The sequence below is a fragment of the Electrona antarctica genome (genome assembly GCF_951216825.1).
Source record: "Electrona antarctica genome assembly, chromosome: 22".
NCBI lineage: Eukaryota > Metazoa > Chordata > Actinopteri > Myctophiformes > Myctophidae > Electrona > Electrona antarctica.
Window position 1 is genome coordinate 37884050 of NC_136805.1, and position 21184 is coordinate 37905233.

At 44.4% G+C, this 21184-nt stretch overlaps 1 protein-coding gene across 1 annotated transcript in view; it reads right to left on the reverse strand.

Moving 5' to 3' along the window:
• LOC306915298 (thrombospondin-2-like) overlaps positions 1-21184 on the reverse strand; it is a 42774-nt gene that overhangs the window by 1062 nt on the left and 20528 nt on the right. The window contains exons 10-20 of the mRNA XM_079492600.1: positions 20029-20163; positions 19338-19559; positions 18174-18281; positions 17317-17476; positions 15846-15964; positions 13188-13422; positions 7261-7488; positions 5997-6127; positions 2799-2939; positions 879-976; positions 246-385 (exon numbers count right to left, since the gene is read on the reverse strand). Coding sequence (XP_079348726.1) covers positions 246-385; positions 879-976; positions 2799-2939; positions 5997-6127; positions 7261-7488; positions 13188-13422; positions 15846-15964; positions 17317-17476; positions 18174-18281; positions 19338-19559; positions 20029-20163 — 1717 coding nt within the window. The remainder of the gene's footprint in view (positions 1-245; positions 386-878; positions 977-2798; positions 2940-5996; positions 6128-7260; positions 7489-13187; positions 13423-15845; positions 15965-17316; positions 17477-18173; positions 18282-19337; positions 19560-20028; positions 20164-21184) is intronic.

Sequence of the window (21184 nt, forward strand, 5' to 3'; positions counted from 1 at the left end):
ATATGTTGTTGAGCGGAGTCCTCTCAGGGCTCTATACTAGTGCCTTTTCTGTTTTCACCTACATTAAAGAAGTAGTTCTCCCCAAAAATGACGTATTTTCCATCAATTATTACACACCCCTGCCCCTCTTAACACGCTCTGCACGTCCCTGCTTGGTGCTCTAATGCCAGCTCAGCTGTTTGTTGTTAATGGGTTCAGAGAATCAGAGTATACTTGCAGCACTGACAACAAGGCTTCATACCAACCTCGGCACTCGTATCTCAGGTCTGAGAAGAGCACATGCTCCTGGGAGAACACGAACAGCCCCAACCGGCCTCCGGCCAGCGTGTGGTCGTACACCGGCCCCGAGTCGGACAGGATGTCTCTGCCCTCGTAGATCACCACCCTGGAGGGGACAGCAGACAGAGGACACAACATGGTACACATTTGGCCCCTTTTCCAACCGAAATAACGAACTGGTTCCATTCTAGATTCTTGGAACCTTGCTGCTTTCACGGAACCGGTGGCCATTTTTCGGTTCCGGTTCCGAACCAACTTTTAGGGTTCAGAAACAATTCATTTTCAGTGGAAACAATGGGGGAAGAAAAAAAACGAGTTCAAACCCGGTGGAAAAGGTTGTCAAAATGACTCCTGGGATGGAACTGATGATGAAATGACGAGGTCATCCAGGCTTGTAAAAAGAGACTTTTTCCTCATGCATGGCTGTACTACTACGTCATAATGGTAAATAGCATATTTTATCTGTATTTTTGTATTTTAAAAATGTATTTATAGATAGCCAGGGTCAATGTTATTAACATACATCAACATGTTCGTATTAATTTATACCCCCCGGACCTCCCCCAGACGTCATATACATTAAGTGAAGGCCATGGTACCTCATGAATCCTGTCTTGGGTCTGTGGATGAGGTGCATACGATAGGCAGTGAAGGCCTTCCAGCCGATCTTGTTGGGGTCATGCCAAAGCGTTTTCACCTTTCAGACAGACAGACAGACAGATATTATTACAGTTATATAGGGTTATACATTGACTAAAACGAAGACTAAAAGAATGTAAGTTAACTGAAACAAAATTCAAAACCGAAGTTAAACGTAAAACAACAAAAAACTAGCTAAAATGAAGAGGAACTGCCTTTATTTACACATGATAATATCTGATGTACGTAATGCATTCTTTCATCCTATTTTTGAGTGGTGCAAACCACTCCAACAACCAGCTTTGTTTGTATCCGTGTTTGTGTGTACCTGTACGAGTGTACGTGGGGCCCAAAAGAATGAGCATGGTTACTATGGTCACTGACATTACGTCAGACCACAGCTGATCAGGCTATATAAGACCTTGCACCACTCAGTTCACACGGGTGTGATTTTTTGTTTTGCTGCTGCTACAGTAGGCTATAAATCAGGCTGCTAGGCTATCCTCATAACACCTGACTAAAGACTAAAAGTAAATAAAAACTAAACTACAACTTTTAGAATATTTTTTTTATTTACTTATATAAATATTGCAAAACTACTACAACAACATAACGCCAGCGCGCACAGCAGGGTGGAGGTCCCAATTATCTGTGTTCAAAGTGGAAGTATAGTACAACAACAACGGTGCATCATTTATTTAAGGCATGAGAATTAAATTACCCAGCATGCCTCACAGAATAAGTGTGGTGGTCTCAACAATTCAGCCAAGAATGAAGGTTCATGCGAGGAATTTCCTTTGTTCTGTGCAGCGCGGGTCAAACATGACTCAATTAGCTCAGGACCATCGCCAATGCAAACAGACACAAACACTTATAACTTACAGTACTTGCACATACTACAGGATGCGTGTGTTTTTATCTTGTGTTTGTGGTGAGTTTTAAAGCAGCACTACTGTATGTAAGTTTCCTCTTCTACCCCGGACATGAACCTGGTTTCCCGCTCAAGTGCTGATTTTTTTTCTTCCTTTTTTTTTACCATGAATCTTGACCATAATATGGTCAAGATTTAATTTTGGTCAAAATCTAAATGTGTCAATAGAAGAGCAGGGAGTCAAAATACAACCACCCCAATTGTAAGTTCTTAACACATTTTGGTCTTGGGTATTACCGCACGTGCAGAGCCCAAGACGTCTGTGGACGTCTTTTAAAAAAAAATCTAAACAATGAAAAAACTCAGAAACTATAAAACATTTCAAAGTAAAAAGTTCCAGCATGTGTCTCCACAGTCAGCTGAATTATAAAAAATGTGAATGGATTTTCTAGGTGAAAGTGATTTTTGGGCAGTTTTGCGTGGGCTCTCAATCTGTTAACATACTCTACCGTAGAGATTTCATTGGACAACATTGCAAAGTGTGAGATCGGCGTAAGTGGCATTGTTGTAATTAGGGATGTCCAATATTGACTTTTTTGGCGATATCCTGATATTGTCCAAATCTTCATTTTCGATATCAACCGATATCAACCGATACCAACCGATACCGATATACAGTATGCGGTCGTGGAATTAACACATTATGCCTAATTTTACTGTGATGCCCCACTGGATGCATTCATAAATGTAAGGTTTATGTAACGATTTAAATTAATTAAAATCGATAAATTGAAACGGATAACGATATTATATTTTAGTTAGCAACAGCTAACTAGTTGTAATACTAGTTGGGTGTGGCTAACCTGCTAAAATAAAGGTTACACCCAACAAAAAGGCCACGCGAACATGACGTAACGTACGTGGGCTGATCACGGCATGGTCTCTACTCTGCCTCTGAAATGTCAGCTATAGATTAGATACAAAGGAGAATGATTGGAGCCAAGCGTGCCTGTTTCCTGGTGTTCCCTGTGTGCCACAAGGCATTGCGGAGGTACATGCCAGGTCCCGTGGTCGAGTTGACCAATTTCAGAGAAACCCCAGCTGTGGCAAACGCCTTGGACGGCCTCTTCTCCCAGTAGGCCTGAGACACCTGATCACACACACACACACACACACACACACAGAGAGAGAGAGAGAGAGAGAGAGTAGAGGGGGCGAGATAAATGATGCATGTAAATGGCCGAGGGCTGCAGTGCAAATCTGTAGAGAGACAGTACTCCCGGTTCCTCGATCACAGAGCACAGAAGCAACAGATGATTGGCAGTATTTGGATTTATCTGTGGAATCTGTGGTTCTCAAAGGGAGATTCCAGGAACCCCCAGAAGGTGTCATTAAGGGGGTCCCCCAACGACATTAGTAAATATTGAAACCATTTTTACCCTACAGCTATTTGCTGTATTGTGAGTTTGTACTGTAGGTCTGGGAGGAACACCCTACCAACAGCCATTAAGATTATATGAATCCCTTGACTCCTTCAAAACCGCTCTCAATGAGCACCTACAGACAGCTGCAATTCGAAACTGGCCCCCGTAATAAAAATCTGAGTTTGTTTTACATCACCATTACATCACATAGCAACATGAGTTAGACTTTAATATATTAGTGCCCCTCACTTCACACAGGTGTGATTTTTACTTTATATGATGATTTCCTTCCGTCTTTAATTGTTACGATTAATTGAAAATGGTGGACCGTGATGTAAACGAGTCTTGTGCTTTTCAGGGTTTCGTCCACAAAGTAGCAGTTTTTGTATTGACTTGTGCTTTCGTTTGAAATTTAACCATTTTACATACCGTGAAACAAAATGTTCAATCAATCAATCAAAACAATTTGGAGTACACTTTAACACTACAAATCTCTGGCACAAATGCATATTCATTTGGGGGTCCATTGACATAAACTAGATCCTCTAGTTTTTCCCCCCTTTAGGTTGGCTCCCGGTAGAAGACAGAGTTAAGCAATTGAAGCTTTGCCCTCTATGCCCTCAGTTCCCGCATACCTGACTAACTATACCTATAAATAAAGTGAGCGACACACACAGCAATAATACCAGAGGGAGTGAGAACAATGATCTGGTACAGTGGTACCACCCACTTCTAAAACAAACACGGGTCAATTCTCCTTCTACAGCAGTGCCACCCCCAAGTGTGGAATGCCCTGAAGGCTTCCTTCAAAAAATGAAAATCACTGGCGTCCTTTAAAACAGGCCTGAAAAAAGAAAATGGGGAGAGGAAATGAGTCAAGTGACTACCCCCCACGTCTTTATAACCCCGTTCCTTTTTCCCCAACAAGTACATGCCATTTAAATGATGATTTGAATTTTGTTCTTTTTCATGTAATGATTATGAATTGAATACCCAAGACCTGAATGGTTTGTCTGTACTCTGTACAGTTTACATTTCTGCCTAATAAAGTATTCAATCAATCAATCAATACCACATCAAATCTCTTTGCCAATCTACAAACTCACAGCGCTTGTAGATGTGCTACTGTATGTTTGCAGCGTGTTCGCCCCCCAGAATAGGGACTCGAAGTGGTTAAGTGGACGTTTTAGTCCAAATGTGAGCGAGGAGAAACAGAGTCATTTATCCCACCATTAGCTGCGCCGACACACCTATTGACATTGGCATTGTCACCGGGAAGAAAAATATACAGCCGTTTGCTGGAAATTGGCAAAGCAGAGAGAGTGTTGTTGGGAGCCGGCCAGGGCCATAACGTGTACAGTGCCCACAAGGCAATTTGTGCAGCATTGAGCGAACGTTTAGCTTTAACAGTCATCCTGGAATAATGATCCCTGGTCTTCTCCACTGTCATTACGAATGAATTGACACCATGTTTGTTTCAGCAGGAGGTGTATCATGTATACCCATAGAGTATATAAAAGGATAGAGACTAAACTGGCGCGAAGCTCCACCCCCCCCAGCTATTCATGTCAGTGGAAGTTGCTCAGTGGCGTTTTGAAGCACCCGGAAGACTGCCGGAAGTACCGTCTCAGAGCGTACTTCCGCATTTGACCACCAAATTTTGGTGGTCAAATGCGGAAGTGCAACCGAGCGCTCAATGTTAAAGCCCAGCTGCACGGGGTTTCCCGGTCATGAATCCACGGGTCCGCCTGTAGTCCCTCCTCCTACCACTAGGGCCCAGTGCTTCAACGTTGAATAGCCTCACTGGCCCCTTGTGTATACCAGCCATGTGGCGGCCTTGTGTTGTATGATGCAAGAAGAGGGAGGCGGCGTGTGGGTTGGTTGATTGGTTAGGGGAGGCGTGTGGGTTTGTTGATTGGTTAGGGGAGGCGTGTGGGTTGGTTGATTGGTTAGGGGAGGCGTGTGGGTTGGTTGATTGGTTAGGGGAGGCGTGTGGGTTGGTTGATTGGTTAGGGGAGGCGTGTGGGTTGGTTGATTGGTTAGGGGAGGCGTGTGGGTTGGTTGATTGGTTAGGGGAGGCGTGTGGGTTTGTTGATTGGTTAGGGGAGGCGTGTGGGTTGGTTGATTGGTTAGGGGAGGTGTGTGGGTTGGTTGATTGGTTAGGGGAGGCGTGTGGGTTGGTTGATTGGTTAGGGGAGGCGTGTGGGTGGGCGATTGGTTAGGGGAGGTGTTTGAGTGTGTGGGGGAGTCGTGTGGGGGCAGTGTTGATGTCGTCGACTAAAACTAAGACGAAAAATGTTTGTCGACTACCTTTTTTCACGAACGAAAACTAAATGAAAACTAAGCTATGGTGACTAAAACTAAGACTAAATATACTGAGAATTTCATCAACAAATAAAAACTAGACTAAAATGTTAGGAAGGGACTAGTGGACAAGAGATCCAGTATAAGTCATTTTACACTTGGTTGCATGCTGAAAATAGCAGATCTACAAGCTTGTAGATCTGCTATTTTTAGCAAGTGTAACATCTGTCATTACGACGGCATCAAGGCGCGCCAAAATACATTTTAGTCGACTAAATCAACTGTAGATTTAGTCGACTAAAATCTCATGACACTTAGTCGACTAAAACTATAGACTAACACTGAAACATTCCAGGTGACTAACATGTGACTAAAACTAAATTAAGTTTCAGTCCAAAGACTATACTGACTAAACTAAAATAGAAAAATGTGCTGCCAAAAACAACACTGTGTGGGTGGGTGGGTGGTCCCGTCCGCACCTGTTTCCACATGACCACGTAGAAGCGTCTGCTGGACTGGTAGGCGAACACGACGCCCGCGTAGTCGTCGTCCCTGTCGGTGTTCACGTAGAACGTGGCGCTGAAGTCCACCGCGTTGAACCTGTCGAATCCTGACGACGTCCAGAACACAGACAGTGAGACAATTAACCCATTTTGGGCGGGAACCCTTTACTTTAGCTATTGAAAAATCGTGAAAATGTGCCTGAAATCTTTGAATATATATATTGTTACAGAGCGAGTTTTTAACTCAAATCTTTGCTCCTGGGGGGTCCCTGGAACATCATATTTTCAGATGGGGGTCGACGACCAAAAACATATAATTCTGGGGGTCCTTGAGATGAAATATTGAGCACCACTGACATGGAATGGAAATGGAAATGTCAATATGGTTTTTCAGAAAACTGTCAGGATTTTGTAGAAGACATTTTGTAGAATCGTTCCCAGGTCAAAATGGGTTAACTGGATGTACACATGCATGCGCACATGCATTGCATGCACAACCATGCATGCATGCCCACCCGCACGCATGCACGCATAGGCACATGCATACACACGCACACACCAGACCTCACACACATTATATATGCTATATGCTGAGCATACAGTAACATCGTGAATGCTCATTTAACTCTGACAGTGTGTTCATACAATTTTGCTTACACATGCAGGTCAAGCTATGTCTGATTGGAATGATCTTAGATCCATAACTTCCCCATATTCACATCTTGATACAACTTGTTTATACTGTTTAAATCTGAAATCTGAAACACTACCATGTACGTACATTAAGGCAAGGGACGCGGCATTACGTTAATTTCTCCTCCCCCCGCCTGTGCTAGAACGTAATATTACGTCTTTATTAGTCTAATTTATTCCGTTATTAATTTCTTTATTTTTTTTATTTTTTTGCATTCACTCACATGTTAGACAGCCTCCACACGGATCCGACGCGCACGCAGACGTTCGCGCGCGCTTAATAGTCCTTATTCTCTTCAAAATGAGACAATTTAACTACGATCTTTGAGACCTTATAAAAGTCAAAACTTTGATCGCGCTAAGAAAGTGAAAAAATCCGTGCCGATACATCCCCCATAGTGAGAATTTGGCTCCGATATGGACGGCTATCATATCCGGGGAAGGCGGAAGTGACGCGTTTTGTAAGCTCATAGCGCGGATTTCTTTGGCACTGGCGCCACGTTGTGGATTAAAGTTGTGTTAAAAAACATTGAGAGGGGGGTCTCACCAATGGCGATGCCAGGATCTGAGTTGGCAGTCTGCAGCAGCTCGGTGCCTTGGCTTCGGATCACCCAGAAGGGGTCGGACTGGGTGGTTCCCCGCGGGTCCAGCAGAACCACCTGGAACTTCCTGAAGTCCGTCAATCCGATGGCGCGGTTGTGCGGACAGGGATCCAGCGCGTCGGGGATGCTGTCGTTGTCAAAGTCGTCCTGACACGCGTCACCGCAGCCGTTGCCTGCAGGGAGAGATAAGAGACGGAGAATTAACGCGAGGATGTGAAATGTATAGAGTCTAAAAACAACCCCTAGGGGCCATGCTGCCAGATAGATAGTTGTCTGTCTGTATGTGTGTCCCTATGTCCGACTACGACGTATTGACCCCTGCAGCTGATGCTGATTGGGGTCAGGTCACACTCACGCACGCATGCACGCACCACGCACGCACGGGCCAGGAAGGAGCGGTCATTGCAATCCTCGTGCTTTACTCCAAAGGCACCGTTCACTTCACATTATGGTCTGATTTTTTTTTGAGAGGCGCTAGCCCCTCCTATGCACAGCTTTGTTACGGAATGTGATTGTCGGAGCACGGAATGTGATGATGTGTGATGATAAGAGCGCCCCTCACTTCACACAAGTGTGATTTTTTATGTCTGTCCTGCACCACAAGATGCCCAGCCCGCACAGGCTTACAAGACACACATTTACATGACATACACCACCAAGATACACCACAAACAAAATACTTGAACAGTTACGGATACATAGTTCTTCAGCGCAACATGCCATCCCTTCTCTATGCATTTTCCTAAAGGAAAGGTTTCCTTAGTGATCAGCCAACTTAACATATAGACTGTGAGCCAGGGGGGTTGGTCTGTACCATCTGGCTGAATAATGCTCATAGTGATCTTTGTGAAGGTATACACTGTCTAGAGTTAGAACATATGTGATTGCATTGCACCAGTGGTAGCTTTATGAGTGCTATCATGCATTTTATTTTATAACACTAGGCGAAAATTGCATGGATCAATATGAAAAAACATAGTAATACACCCCCCACCTCTAGGCATGCTTAAGAATATACTGAAAATCTAGGAAAATATATGTTCCGGAAAGGCGTCATTTTCAAGATGGCGTCCAATATGGCTGCCAGGAGCTTAAAATGGCTATATAAAACGAATACTAATTCATCATTATTTGGGGTTTTAGGGCTAAAGGAATGTGGCTGAATCAGACATCCAAAACAAATCTGGATTCTTCTCCTTGGAAAGTGGCTGAATGGTGACATTATGGTTTCACTAAAAATCACTAGTGGGGACAATCCTGGAATGTATTCATTAGATTATGAGATACCTTGTGGGGGAAAAGATCCAGATTCACTTTATTGCCACTTTAGATGCACTGTTTAGGTACATACGTGTGGAAAAACGTACTCTCGGAAGCTCCAATTCGATAAACATTATAAAAACAACCTAAAACACTCGATGAACAATAAACATAGAGCGAGAATATCAGTCAAAGAAAGTGCATGGTGCAAAATACAGAGCTATTGCACGGGCACTTTTCACTGTTATACCCATTCTGGGCAGGAACCCCTTTTGGTGTTAGCATTATGTTATGCTTTAGCTATTGAAAAATAGCAGATCTACAAGCTCATAGCTTGTAGGTCTGCTATTTTTTTTAAATCGAAGAACGACATAGAAACATAGCTTTTTCAGAAAACTGTCAGGATTTAGAAGACATTTTTTAGAATCTGATCTCAGGTCAAAATGGATTAACAGTGAAAGGTCTGATGGCCTGTGGGGGAAAAAAAATTCCTCAGCCTGCTAGTGTGCGCTAACTAAGAGGCTGACATTTTGGCCTGAGGGTGGTGCTAAAAGATAGATCATGGATCGCTCACTCAAAAGGGTTCACCTAGTCACACATATGCCAGACGATTGGAGTTGTGTGAGTGACATCTGAATTCGGGGTATAAACTGGGTGGAAAACAATTCGATTGTTTTGATAACTTGCATGCAAAAAGTGTAAAGTTTGACCTAAAAGGTGACACTAGAGGAAAAAGGCCACTGGGTCACCGAAATCAGTCGAGTCTATAAGGTGCACAGCCAGCAGAGATATCTTATTTGAGAGTGAAATGTGTGCAAAAGACAATTCTGGCCTGATGGTGGTGCATGGATATTAAGAGCTAAATGAACTAAATCTCACGACTGTCACATTGTTTTTAGGCAAAGTCCTAATCTGCCACACACACACACACACACACACACACACACACACACACACACACACACACACACACACACACACACACACACACACAACAGAGTTAAATTAACATTGATTTTACATTGGGGGTCCCATAGATAGAAATGCGATTAAATGGGGGCCCGTAGACTAATGCATGTCAAACTGGGGGTCCTTGAAATGAAATGGGTTGAGAATCACTGCTAGAGCCGTATAAATCTTCTCTTATGGGGGTCCCTGGCATATCTTTTCAAATGGGGGTCCGTGGGCTAATTAGTGTCAATTTGACACGAAAATAAGTTGACGTGAAAACGTTTGGGAACCACTGATTATAGAGGAAAGGGCCTGCAGTGGCGTCACCAAGACCAGTAGGGGCCATGCTGGGTTCACACAGGGGCACACAGACCAGTAGGGGCCATGCTGGGTTCACACAGGGGCACACAGACCAGTAGGGGCCATGCTGGGTTCACACAGGGGCACACAGACCAGTAGGGGCCATGCTGGGTTCACACAGGGGCACACAGAAACGTCCATGTTCATCCAGCAGATGGATTGTGAGATATTACGTGGGGACTATAAGCAGACGAACAGATGGACGGACGGACGGAACCAACGCCGCCAGTGGGACTCAAACAACTCAAACAAATCCCCCCGAATTCTTTTTTGATGGATGAGCAAGCTAAATAGATGAGAAACTAAAAGGATGATGGGGGGAAATAGAGAGGGGAAGAAAGAAAAACATAGACGTCAGATGAATTTTGTCATTCCCAGATTAATCACACCAGTGGGTTTAAGCCATTTTGGGCGGGAACCCCTTTTGGTGTTTTAAAGCATTATGTTATACTTTAGCTATTGAAAAATAGCAGATCTACAAGCTCATAGCGCGGCACCGAGTGCCGCGCTATGAACTTGTAGGTCTGCTATTTTTGAAGAATCGTGAAAATGTGCCTCAAATCTTTGAATATATATTATTACAGAGTGAACATTTTAACTCAAATCTTTGCTTCTGAGGAGGTCCCTGGAACAACATATTTTCAGATGGGGAGGCGGAGGCATATTACATATAATTTTTGGGGTCCTTGACATGAAATATTGAGCACCACTGATACAGAAACATGAGGTTTTTCAGACGTCAGGCCTAAATGGGTTAATAAAGTTCCATTATGCAGCGCTGAATGTCAAACACGAATGTGACCGGGAGCATTCCTGACTCCATGCATTCTTACTGGATTAGTTGTCATGCATTCTAGCACAAGAATGAACGGACCGACAAATCCATTTATCACAGAATTTAAGAAAGTGCCATTTTCCATATCTATGCAAATTAATGCAATGTTTGTACAATAACACGATATGCTGGTGAGCCGGTAGGGTTGGATAAGAAGTGATTTCATCAGTCCTCAATCCACATTTGATTTATGGGTTCCACAGCGGTGTTGATTTCGTCGACTAAAACTAAGACGAAAAATGTTCGTCGGTTACCTTTTTTTCACTGACGAAAACTAAATGGAAACGAAATAAAAACTATAAGCTATGATGACTAAAACTAAGACTAAATATACTGACAATTTCGTCAAAAAATAAAAACTAGACTAAAATGTTAGGAAGGGAATAGTGGACAAGACATCCAGTATAAGTCATTTTTTTACACTTGGTTGTAGATCGGCTATTTTCAGCAAGTGTAAAAACAGTGGCATCAAGGCCTCCCAAAATACATTTTAGTCGACTAAATGAACTGTAGATTTAGTCGACTAAAATCGAATGACACTTAGTCGACTAACACTAAAACATTCCAGGTGACTAAAACTAAATTAAAACTATTCAAGATAACTAAAAAAACATTGCATGGGTGCACCTGGAGGGACGTATCCTCAGTGATGTATCCTAAGGTCATCAGGGTTTCGGGTCTCTCGAACATCATACCCCTCACTCAGGTGACCCAGCCACCCCCGGCTGATCAAGTCCCGACTTACATCCCAGTAGCTACCCTCGATCAGTCCCATTAGGGCAAGACCAAGGCCACACAATCCGTTGCTCTGGAACTACTCTGCCAGGACTGGGAGAACCAGATTCTGGCGCGTGGAAGGACTAGGCTCTGTGGCTTGACTCCTGTCCGGGCCCTGGACAGGAGTCACCCACACAAGAGACTAATAGGGCAGTATTATGCGTGTCTTAAGTACCAGGTCTTATTACTTAACTTAAGACCTGGAGGCGTGATCAATGCCATTTGGCTATTCTGAGTGGCCAAACAGCATTGACCACGCCTCCAGGTCTTAAGTTAAGTCATAAGACTTGGTACTTAAGACACACATAATACTGCCCTATGAGTACTAAAACTAAAATCAAAATCTGCTGTCAAAACAACACTGTTCCACAGCCCTTGTTTGTGAATGAATGTGTAGAACAGTTAGTTCTCAAACATTTTCATGTCAAGGACCCTCAAATTACTGAGGCCTACCAGAAAATGTATTTGTTTAAATAACCAGATCTGCATCGTGAGCTTGAAGATTGGCTATTTTCTAATACCGCGGTAGTCAAAGTATAAAATTGGTTGCTAAAGTGGTAGAAGTGATTTTTATGATGGATGGAAGCTCCTTACTGGCAATGGCAAAACAAAAATGTGGGAGGAATACATTGGCATATAATAAATACTAAATTGGGGAGAAAAGGGGCTAAAATAAATGGCTACAAATGGAAACAAATGGGAATCACTATGCTAGATAGCAGTGTTCATTTCGTTAGGGTGCTTTCACACCCAAACATCGCTTAGAAGGTCCGGATCAGGGATTAAATGTTTAAATTGTTGCATTTGGATTTTGGTCCGTTTAGTGTTCACAAAGCGAACCAAATATGTAAACCAAATGGACCCTAACGGGTCTATTTGGTTCCATTTGTACACTCTCAGAGTTAAATTAACCTTGATTTTACAATATAAACTACGGTCCCAGAGATAGAAATGCCGTTACAAATGGGCGGCTGTACCTTAATGCATGTCAAACTTGGGGTCTTTGAAATGAAAATGGTTGAAAATGACTGCTAAGAGCTGTACAAATGGGGGTCCGGTGGGCTAATAAATGTCAATTTGGGGGTCCTCAACATGAACAAGTTTGGGAACCGTCTATTATACAGACCGTCAAGTGTCCAGCTGGTCCCTGTTGGCCACCAGCCTGCAGTTAATACTGTAATTAGGCAGTATACAGACCGTCAGCGTCCAGCTGGTCCCTGTTGGCCACCAGCCTGCAGTTATTACTGTAATTAGGTAGTATACAGACCGTCAGCGTCCAGCTGGTCCCTGTTGGCCACCAGCCTGCAGTTAATACTGTAATTAGGTAGTATACAGACCATCAGCGTCCAGCTGGTCCCTGTTGGCCACCAACCTGCAGTTAATACTGTAATTAGGCAGTATACAGACCGTCAGTGTCCTGCAGCTGGTCCCTGTTGGCCACCGCCTGCAGTTATTACTGTAATTAGGTAGTATACAGACCGTCAGCGTCCAGCTGGTCCCTGTTGGCCACCAGCCTGCAGTTAATACTGTAATTAGGTAGTATACAGACCGTCAGCGTCCAGCTGGTCCCTGTTGGCAACCAGCCTGCAGTTAATACTGTAATTAGGTAGTATACAGACCGTCAGCGTCCAGCTGGTCCCTGTTGGCCACCAGCCTGCAGTTAATACTGTAATTAGGTAGTATACAGACCGTCAGCGTCCAGCTGGTCCCTGTTGGCCACCAGCCTGCAGTTGTCTCTGTCGTCGGGCACGCCGTCGTTGTCGTCGTCGTGGTCACAGGCGTCGCCCCTCCCGTCCCCGTCGTGGTCGGCCTGGTTGCTGTTGGCCACGTAGGGACAGTTGTCCAGCGAGTTCTGGTGGCCGTCCTCGTCGATGTCCTCGTTGTCGTCGCACGCGTCGCCCACGAGGTCGTTGTCGGAGTCGAGCTGGGTATACGCACGCAGGCAGGCAGGCACGCAGGCAGGCACGCACGCACGCACACACACACACACACACACACACACACACACACACACACACACACACACACACACACACACACACAAATTTGGTTTTGAGCTAGATTGGCTATTTTCGAGTAGCTAAACAAAGTATAAAATAGGGCTTACTTTTTTTTTTAAAGTAAGTAATATTGGCTTAGGAATGCGAAGGTCCGAACTATCCCTTTAAAGTCTCCAATATTGACTGATGACCTGGTCATCAAATTATGGTGTGGAGTAATAAAGTATTGAAAAATGAAAATTATCAATGAAAAAAGTACAATACATACAGGTAGTACTTTAAAATTGTACAATACTTGTCTGAGTAAATGCACTAGTCTGTTAACACTTTGCACATTGACTATAGGATGGCGATACGGTGTGTTCCACTGTTATGTTCCTAAATCATTTATCCCACGATTTTATAACTCATTTTTCACCCGGTGCCAATCGCCCACGCAAGCTGTAAATCATGGGTGCTACTCTCCCTCAGCCAACCTGGGGAGAGCCCTGAACTGAGCTCATGCTTCCTTCAATGCTTAAGGAGTGAGCAGGCCGCTTCTTATCACCTGACACCCGTTATTAGGTCGTAGCGCGTGGAAGGAACACGTTATTGCAACCCGTTCCTTTCCCCTCCATCAGGCGCCCCCGGCTGACCAGGGAGAGGCAGTATAGAGAAGAGACCGGTATTACTGCATGTTTTTGTGAGGGTACCTATACCTACCCTAGAGCAGTGGTTCCCAAAGTGGGGTCCGGGGACCCCCAGGGGTCCTTGAGGGAGTTCCAGGGGGTCCCCAGCTAAATGATAGTTAGGAGCCAAATGGACCCTTATGGGTCTGTAACTCTGATAGTGTACAAATGGAACCAAATGGACCATTTGTACACTCTGAGTTAAATTAACATTGATTTTACAATATAAATTGGGGGTCCCAGAGATATAAATGCCATTAAATGTGGGCCCGTAGCCTAATGCAGGTCAAATTGGGGGTCCCTTGAAATTAGACAGGTTGAGAATCACTGCTAGAGCCGTACAAATCTTCTCTTATGGGGGTCCCTGGCATATCTTTTCAATGGGGGTCCGCGGGCTAATTAGTGTCAAATTGGGGGTCCTTGACGTGAAAAAGTTTGGGAACCACTGCCCTAGGGTACACACGGAGAACATGCACAATCCACACACGATGTGTGTTCTGATGTATACTGGTTCTGTTCTATTGCTAGGTTTGTTCTACTGTCTATATGTGTTGACAACCCGTCTTCTGGCTATTGTCTCTCTCTTCCCTGAGCTGTCTCATCTCCTCTGCACCCTGTTAGCTGCTGGATGACTTGAGAACAGATGCTCATCATCAGACTCGGAGGGAATGATCGGTACGTGTGGCTACCCTGAAGAGATGATTCATTAATCAAGGTCGTAGCAAAAGAGGCTGAGCAAACAGCCGAAAGACACGCACATCCAATTACCTACAGTATGTAGGCTCAGGGTGCCGGATCAAAAGACAGTCATAGAGTAAGAATAAAAAGACCTTCTTCAGTGAAGGTCTGAAGAAGGGCTTTGGCTCATTAATCAAGGTCATCATCATCAGAAAGAGAGAGAGAGAGAGAGAGAGAGAGAGAGAGAGAGAGAGAGAGAGAGAGAGAGTCAGAGTCCTTATAAACCACTTCAACCCCAGCGTCCGTATATTCAGGTAAAAAACCTTTGAAGAAAATCGCAGACCTGAAAGAGCTTGTTGATCGGCTATATTTTCCACAAAAATATATTCAATGTAGAGCGAAAACAGAAAAGGTGCTAGTATAAAGCCCTGTACACTCTCAGGGTCATGGTCATTGTCAATACCTGTAGTGGGTTGTCTACCTGTAGTGTAGAGCAGTGGTTCCCAAAGTGGGGTCCCCCCAGGGGTCTTTGAGGGAGTTCCAGGGGGTCCCGACTCCCCAGCTAAATGATAGTTAGGAACCAAATGGACCCTTATGGGTCTGTAACTCTGAGAGTGTACAAATGGAAGCAAATTGACCCTAACGGGTCCAATTGGTTACACTCTCAGAGTTAAATTAACATTGATTTTACAATATAAATTGGGGTCTCAGAGATAGAAATGCCATTAAATGGGGGGTCCGTAGACTAATGCATGTCAAACATGCATTAGTCCCCTTGAAATGAAACAGGTTGAGAATCACTGCTAGAGCCGTAAAAATCTCTTGTTCTTGACATGAAAAGGTTTGGGAACCACCGGTGTAGTGGGTTGCCCCCGCGACCCGACTACGGATAAGCGGTTGAAGATGGACGGATGGATGGTGTAGTGGGTTATGCAGAAGGGGACAGTTGTCTGTACTGTACCTGCAGTGGGTTATGCAGAAGGGGACAGTTGTCTGTATACCTGTAGTGGGTTATTGAGAAGGGGACAGTTGTCACACTGGTCTCCCACACTGTCCAGGTCGGTGTCTCTCTGGTCGGTGTTGTAGATCAACGGGCAGTTGTCGTAGTGGTTCAAGACCTCTGTCGAGACAGACAAGTGAGTGAGTGAGTGAGTGAGTGAGTGAGTGAGTGAGTGAGTGAGTGGGCCAAAAACATTCACTCCAACAATAGACGTCTTATTTAAGAAAAAGAGAAAAAAAAGGAAAACACAAAAACAGAAAGAAACATTAATGCAATGTCTTCTGTTTCCACACGATAACTTTCCAGTAAGAGAAAGGCTGTATTTTCCATTTAATTAGCATGGCATCCCCAATTGATGATGCCATGGGTAGGCAGGTTTCTGAATTTTCCATAGCCCACGAATGAGACGCAGAGTGGGTAGACAGACATTGGAAATGGGTGATAAGCCATAGACATATAAAGGTATAGACGCCCCTTCCGGCTCTGGAGAGTATGTGCTCAAGGGAGGGCAACATTGTCCCGAGATTCCTTGCGAAGCATGAGTGGAAGCTGGCCAAGCTTCCACGTGCGTAATGGAAGTGCCGGAAAAGACGCGCTTGTGTGATTGGCCAGTAGTCACTTGAGTGGCAGCGAGAGGCGTCCCCATTTTTCCTCCCCGAATTTTCCCCAGTGAGGGGTGTGAGGGACATTTCCAGGAGGAAAAAAGGGGACGCATGAGTGACGTCCCTTGGGCAGCGACGCAGCATGCCTTGCTTCAGCACTCTTCCTTTGCACTTCTCTTGCACATATATGGCTCCAACGAACTGCAGCGGCCAATGAGGCATCTACTTTTCTTTTTTAAATATCTATGCTTTAAGCCCTCTGTACGACAATAAGAGATCTATACAAGATCACAACTTATCGCAATATAAAAAAATTGGCCAATGTTTGTTGATTACTTTTGATGCAGTAATGGTCCTTTTTCTTTGTCTTTCTTTTTTATGTATTAAAAACAAAAGGTCTTAAAAGTCCTTAAATTGGCCCGGGGCGGCTAGTGTAGGCCAGCCTGACGGCGTGTTGTGGGTTCGACTCCCGATCCCGACGACCTTTGCTGCGTGTCACCCCCCCCCATCTCTCTCCCCACCTGTCACCATACTGTACACTATCCGATGAAGCCCAAAAAGCCCTTCCATTTTCACTTCGCTGTCATCTGCCCCCCCATGTGGGTTTGATTGATTGATTGATTGAAATATTTACAGTTTGCAGAATTACAGTACATTTCAAGCACAACTCAATACAAAGACTGTTAACTGTGAGTGGACGACCCAATAAAGCATTACACTTGTTTACAAGAGGGTCCACCTTGTTCAAATCATCAAAACATTTAGAGACGAACAAATAGACACTTCTATATAGTAAAAAAAAAAAAGAGAACAGGAATTCATCATTCATGGGGTCGCCACATCCACAGGTGTAGAACCACTGCTGTCTACCGTCTCCGTCCATGTCGATGCTGCAGGCGTCCCCCTCTCCGTTGTGGTCGGTGTCCGTCTGCAGGGGGTTGTTGTCGAAGGGACAGTTGTCGCAGCGGTCCCCGACGCCGTCCCCGTCCGAGTCGAACTGCCGAGGGTTGTACGCCAGCGGGCAGTTGTCCTGGACGGAGGTTAGCACCGCAGTCATTAGAACATGTCCACATCAGTGTTGTTTTTGGCAGCAAATTTCTATTTTAGTCTAGTCATATAGTCTTTGGGAATGAAACTTTAGTTTTAGTCACATTTTAGTCACCTGGAATTTTTTTGTGTTAGTCTAGTTTTAGTCGACTAAATCTACAGTGCAAAATGACATATCTTTTGTCCACTAGTCCCTTCCTAACATTTTAGTCCATTTTTTATTTGTTGACGAAATTGTCAACATATTTAGTCTTAGTTTTAGTCACCATAGCTTAGTTTTCATTTAGTTTCCATTTAGTTTTCGTCAGTGAAAAAAGGTAGACGACGAACATTTTTCATCTGTTCAACGTTTTAGTCGACGAAATCAACACTTTCCCCCCTTTTTTGTTTTTACTTTTTCTAACTGTATATATGATGATTTATTTTCTTTTTTTTGCATATTAGTGTATATTTGTACGTCTTTAAATGTTCTGATGAATTGAAAATGGAGGACCCTGATGTAAACAAGTCTTATTAGTGCTTGTTCTGGTTTTATCCTCGTAGCAGTTTTTGTATTGTACTTTCGTTGAACTGTATACCCAGAAATGTCAATCAATCAATCAATCAATCAATCAATCAATCAACCTAAATGTATGTAATTAGTCTCAAAAAGTCATATCCACACAGAACAGGAGTCTCACCCGCTCGTCCACGATGAGGTCGTTGTCATCGTCGGGGTCACAGGCGTCTCCCATGCCGTCGTTGTCCAGATCCTCCTGACCAGAGTTTGGCAGGTTGGGACAATTGTCCTGCAGCCAATAAGAGGGGGCGTGGTTTAGTTTCAGGACCAACCAGAATACAGTTCAATAAGAGCTTCAGGACCAACCAGAATGCAGTTCAATAAGAGCTTCAGGACCAACCAGAATACAGTTCAATAAGAGCTTCAGGACCAACCAGAATGCAGTTCAAAAAGAGCTTCAGGACCAACCAGAATGCAGTTCAATAAGAGCTTCAGGACCAACCAGAATGCAGTTCAATAAGAGCTTCAGGACCAACCAGAATACAGTTCTGAAGTCAGTCGACAACAATGAATATTTCGTGTGCATTGTTATGCATGCAAGGATGGTGTGTGTGTGTGTGTGTGTGTGTGTGTGTGTGTGTGTGTGTGTGCGCCCGTGCGTGCGTGCTAGGGCTTTCACTTCTAGTGATTTTTACTAGTTGACTAGTTGCCTAGTTTACTAGTCGACTAGTTTTTTTTTAATGACATACATTGGTGACTATAATCTAGCATTCCAGCTGATCTTGAGGCCTACAAAAACGAAAAACAAAAACAAAAAAATGTATTTATTCTTTCTTATCAACTAGTCAACTAGTACCAACAAGGCCGACTAGTGGATTTACTAGTCGACTAGTTGAATAGTTGACTAGTTGCCGCTGCGCAAAAAAGCATGAAATACGGTTGAGTATATTCCAGGAAACACCCGGTAAATTTACCAACAAACTCCGGTAAACGGAATTGTACCATCACCCCCGTATATTACTGTATATGCCCGCTAAACTTGAGGTTTACGGGCAAATCTAGTGCCCATAATTGCCCGTTAATCCCTCTTTTCACGCAGTGTGCTTAACCCATTTAGGCCTGACCTCAAAATTTAAAAAAAAGTCTTCTAAATCCTCCAGTTTTCTGAAATAAATATTTTCACGATTTTTCAAAAATAGCAGACCTACAAGCTCGTAGCGCGGCACTCGGTGCCGCGCTATGAGCTTGTAGATCTGCTATTTTTCAATAGCTAAAGTATAACATAATGCTTAGTGCGTGCTTGTGTGCGTGTGCGTGGTAGGTGACGTTGCTGTGCCTGCAGTACCTTGTGACAGTGGTAGGTGGCGTTGTCCTTGCATGCCAGGCCGAGGTTGGGCCAGCCGTCCAGGTCCGAGTCCTCGGCGCACGTGAAGCCGTCCCCGGCGAAGCCCACGGCGCACACGCACCGGTAGAGGAGCTCGGACGCCAGGCCCAGGTACACACACCGGCCGTATGGACGCTGGCAGGTGTGTGTGTTGTCCTTGCACGGATTGTACGGCTCACACACCTGCACATGAGATGGCACTTTATGGCTATTTTTTTTGTTTTGTTTCTTCTCCCAGTTTTTGTCGTTATTATGCCAAATACTAATTACCCCAGCCCATGTAGTCCCCTGTCACTTTCGATCCTTTACTGGTTTGAGATCTAATAAAATGTCCCCCCTCTCTCTCTCTCTCTCTCTCTCTCTCTCTCTCTCTATCTATCTATCTATCTATCTATCTATCTATCTATCTATCTATATATATATATATAGTTCTGAATTATTATAGGCTATACTGTATATTCAATATGTTAAATCTTCCCCTACTTTCCAATTGGCCCCCTTGGCACCCCCTGGTGGCCCCTCTGGGACATTGAAGACCTCTCACCACCACAAGCTATAAAACTACAAGTGTCTCAATAACCATCAAACAAACCATGGTCCATATTAATGGCACCAAACAGGAGATTATAACAGAAGCCCATGCAGCACGTGCCTGCCTGGTGCTCTCAGCGCTCTGCAGTCCCAGGCCGTAGGGCTGGGCTCCTCGGTAGCGGGCGGGGCAGGGCAGACAGTAGAACCCAGGGTCGGTGTTCACGCACCCGGTGACGCACACGCCCTCCACTTCACACTGCCAACAACGAGACACAACAAGGACCACACAGACTGCTGTCAGAACGCACATGTTTTGGACATGGTTGCCGTCGGGCAGAAACCTCTTATGTGCATGTCCAGAGCCATAGAGTAATAATAATAATAATAATAATCATGTACTCGTGCGAGCCCATAGACTCCAATGCATTCCGTAAACTTCCGTTTGAACCCTATTCGCCAATGGAAGTCTATGTAGAAGAGCCGCCGTTGGACTGGCCCCATGAAGTGAACGGAGTTGTCGTAACTCTGTCTTACACTCTATGGCCCTCATTTATCAACCGTGCGTACGCCAAAATATGGGTGTACGCCGAAATTACCGCAATTTTCGGCATTTATCATTTGCGCCAACGTTTGATTTTGAACTTCAGCCAAGACAAAAACCACGTCTGGTCGGGAGCTGTCGTACGCTTTGTCCTCACCTGTTTTTCTGTCGTAGAACAGCGGAGCAGCATTGTTTGACCAGCTGAGCGGCTGTCACAGGCATCGAAACATATGTATTCACTCCTAAAATGTTTATATAAAACTATGTATATGGGCTAAATGTAAAAAAGGAAAAAAAAGTAAAGGAATACATCAACGATGTGTCTTTGTGTCATATGAAATTAGTAGGAGATTTCCAACTTTACAAGCAAGCAATTAAAATCGCGCATTTAAAAACAATGTTGCAAGTTAGATGCGTAAGCCATTTAAACAGTGTTTTGCATGATGAGCGCATACATGCGAGGATTTGGGCTGTCTGTGCTGAAATATTTCCATGGAGAGTATAGTGCAGCGCTGAAGCTGCGGAGAGTCCCAACTTGGGTAGCCTACTGTAGCCTAATCTACAGCAGGCCGATGTCTTTCTGGAGTTACAGTATGTGCAATCTCCTCCTCGTTTAATAAACCCGACGCGTCGCTCGAATGCCAAATGTGCCGTGCCAGCGCAAGTGGGAACGCATCGGAGATAGTATAGCCTAAGCCAGCCTGCAGCCCACCACACCAACACCACTGTCCAGTGC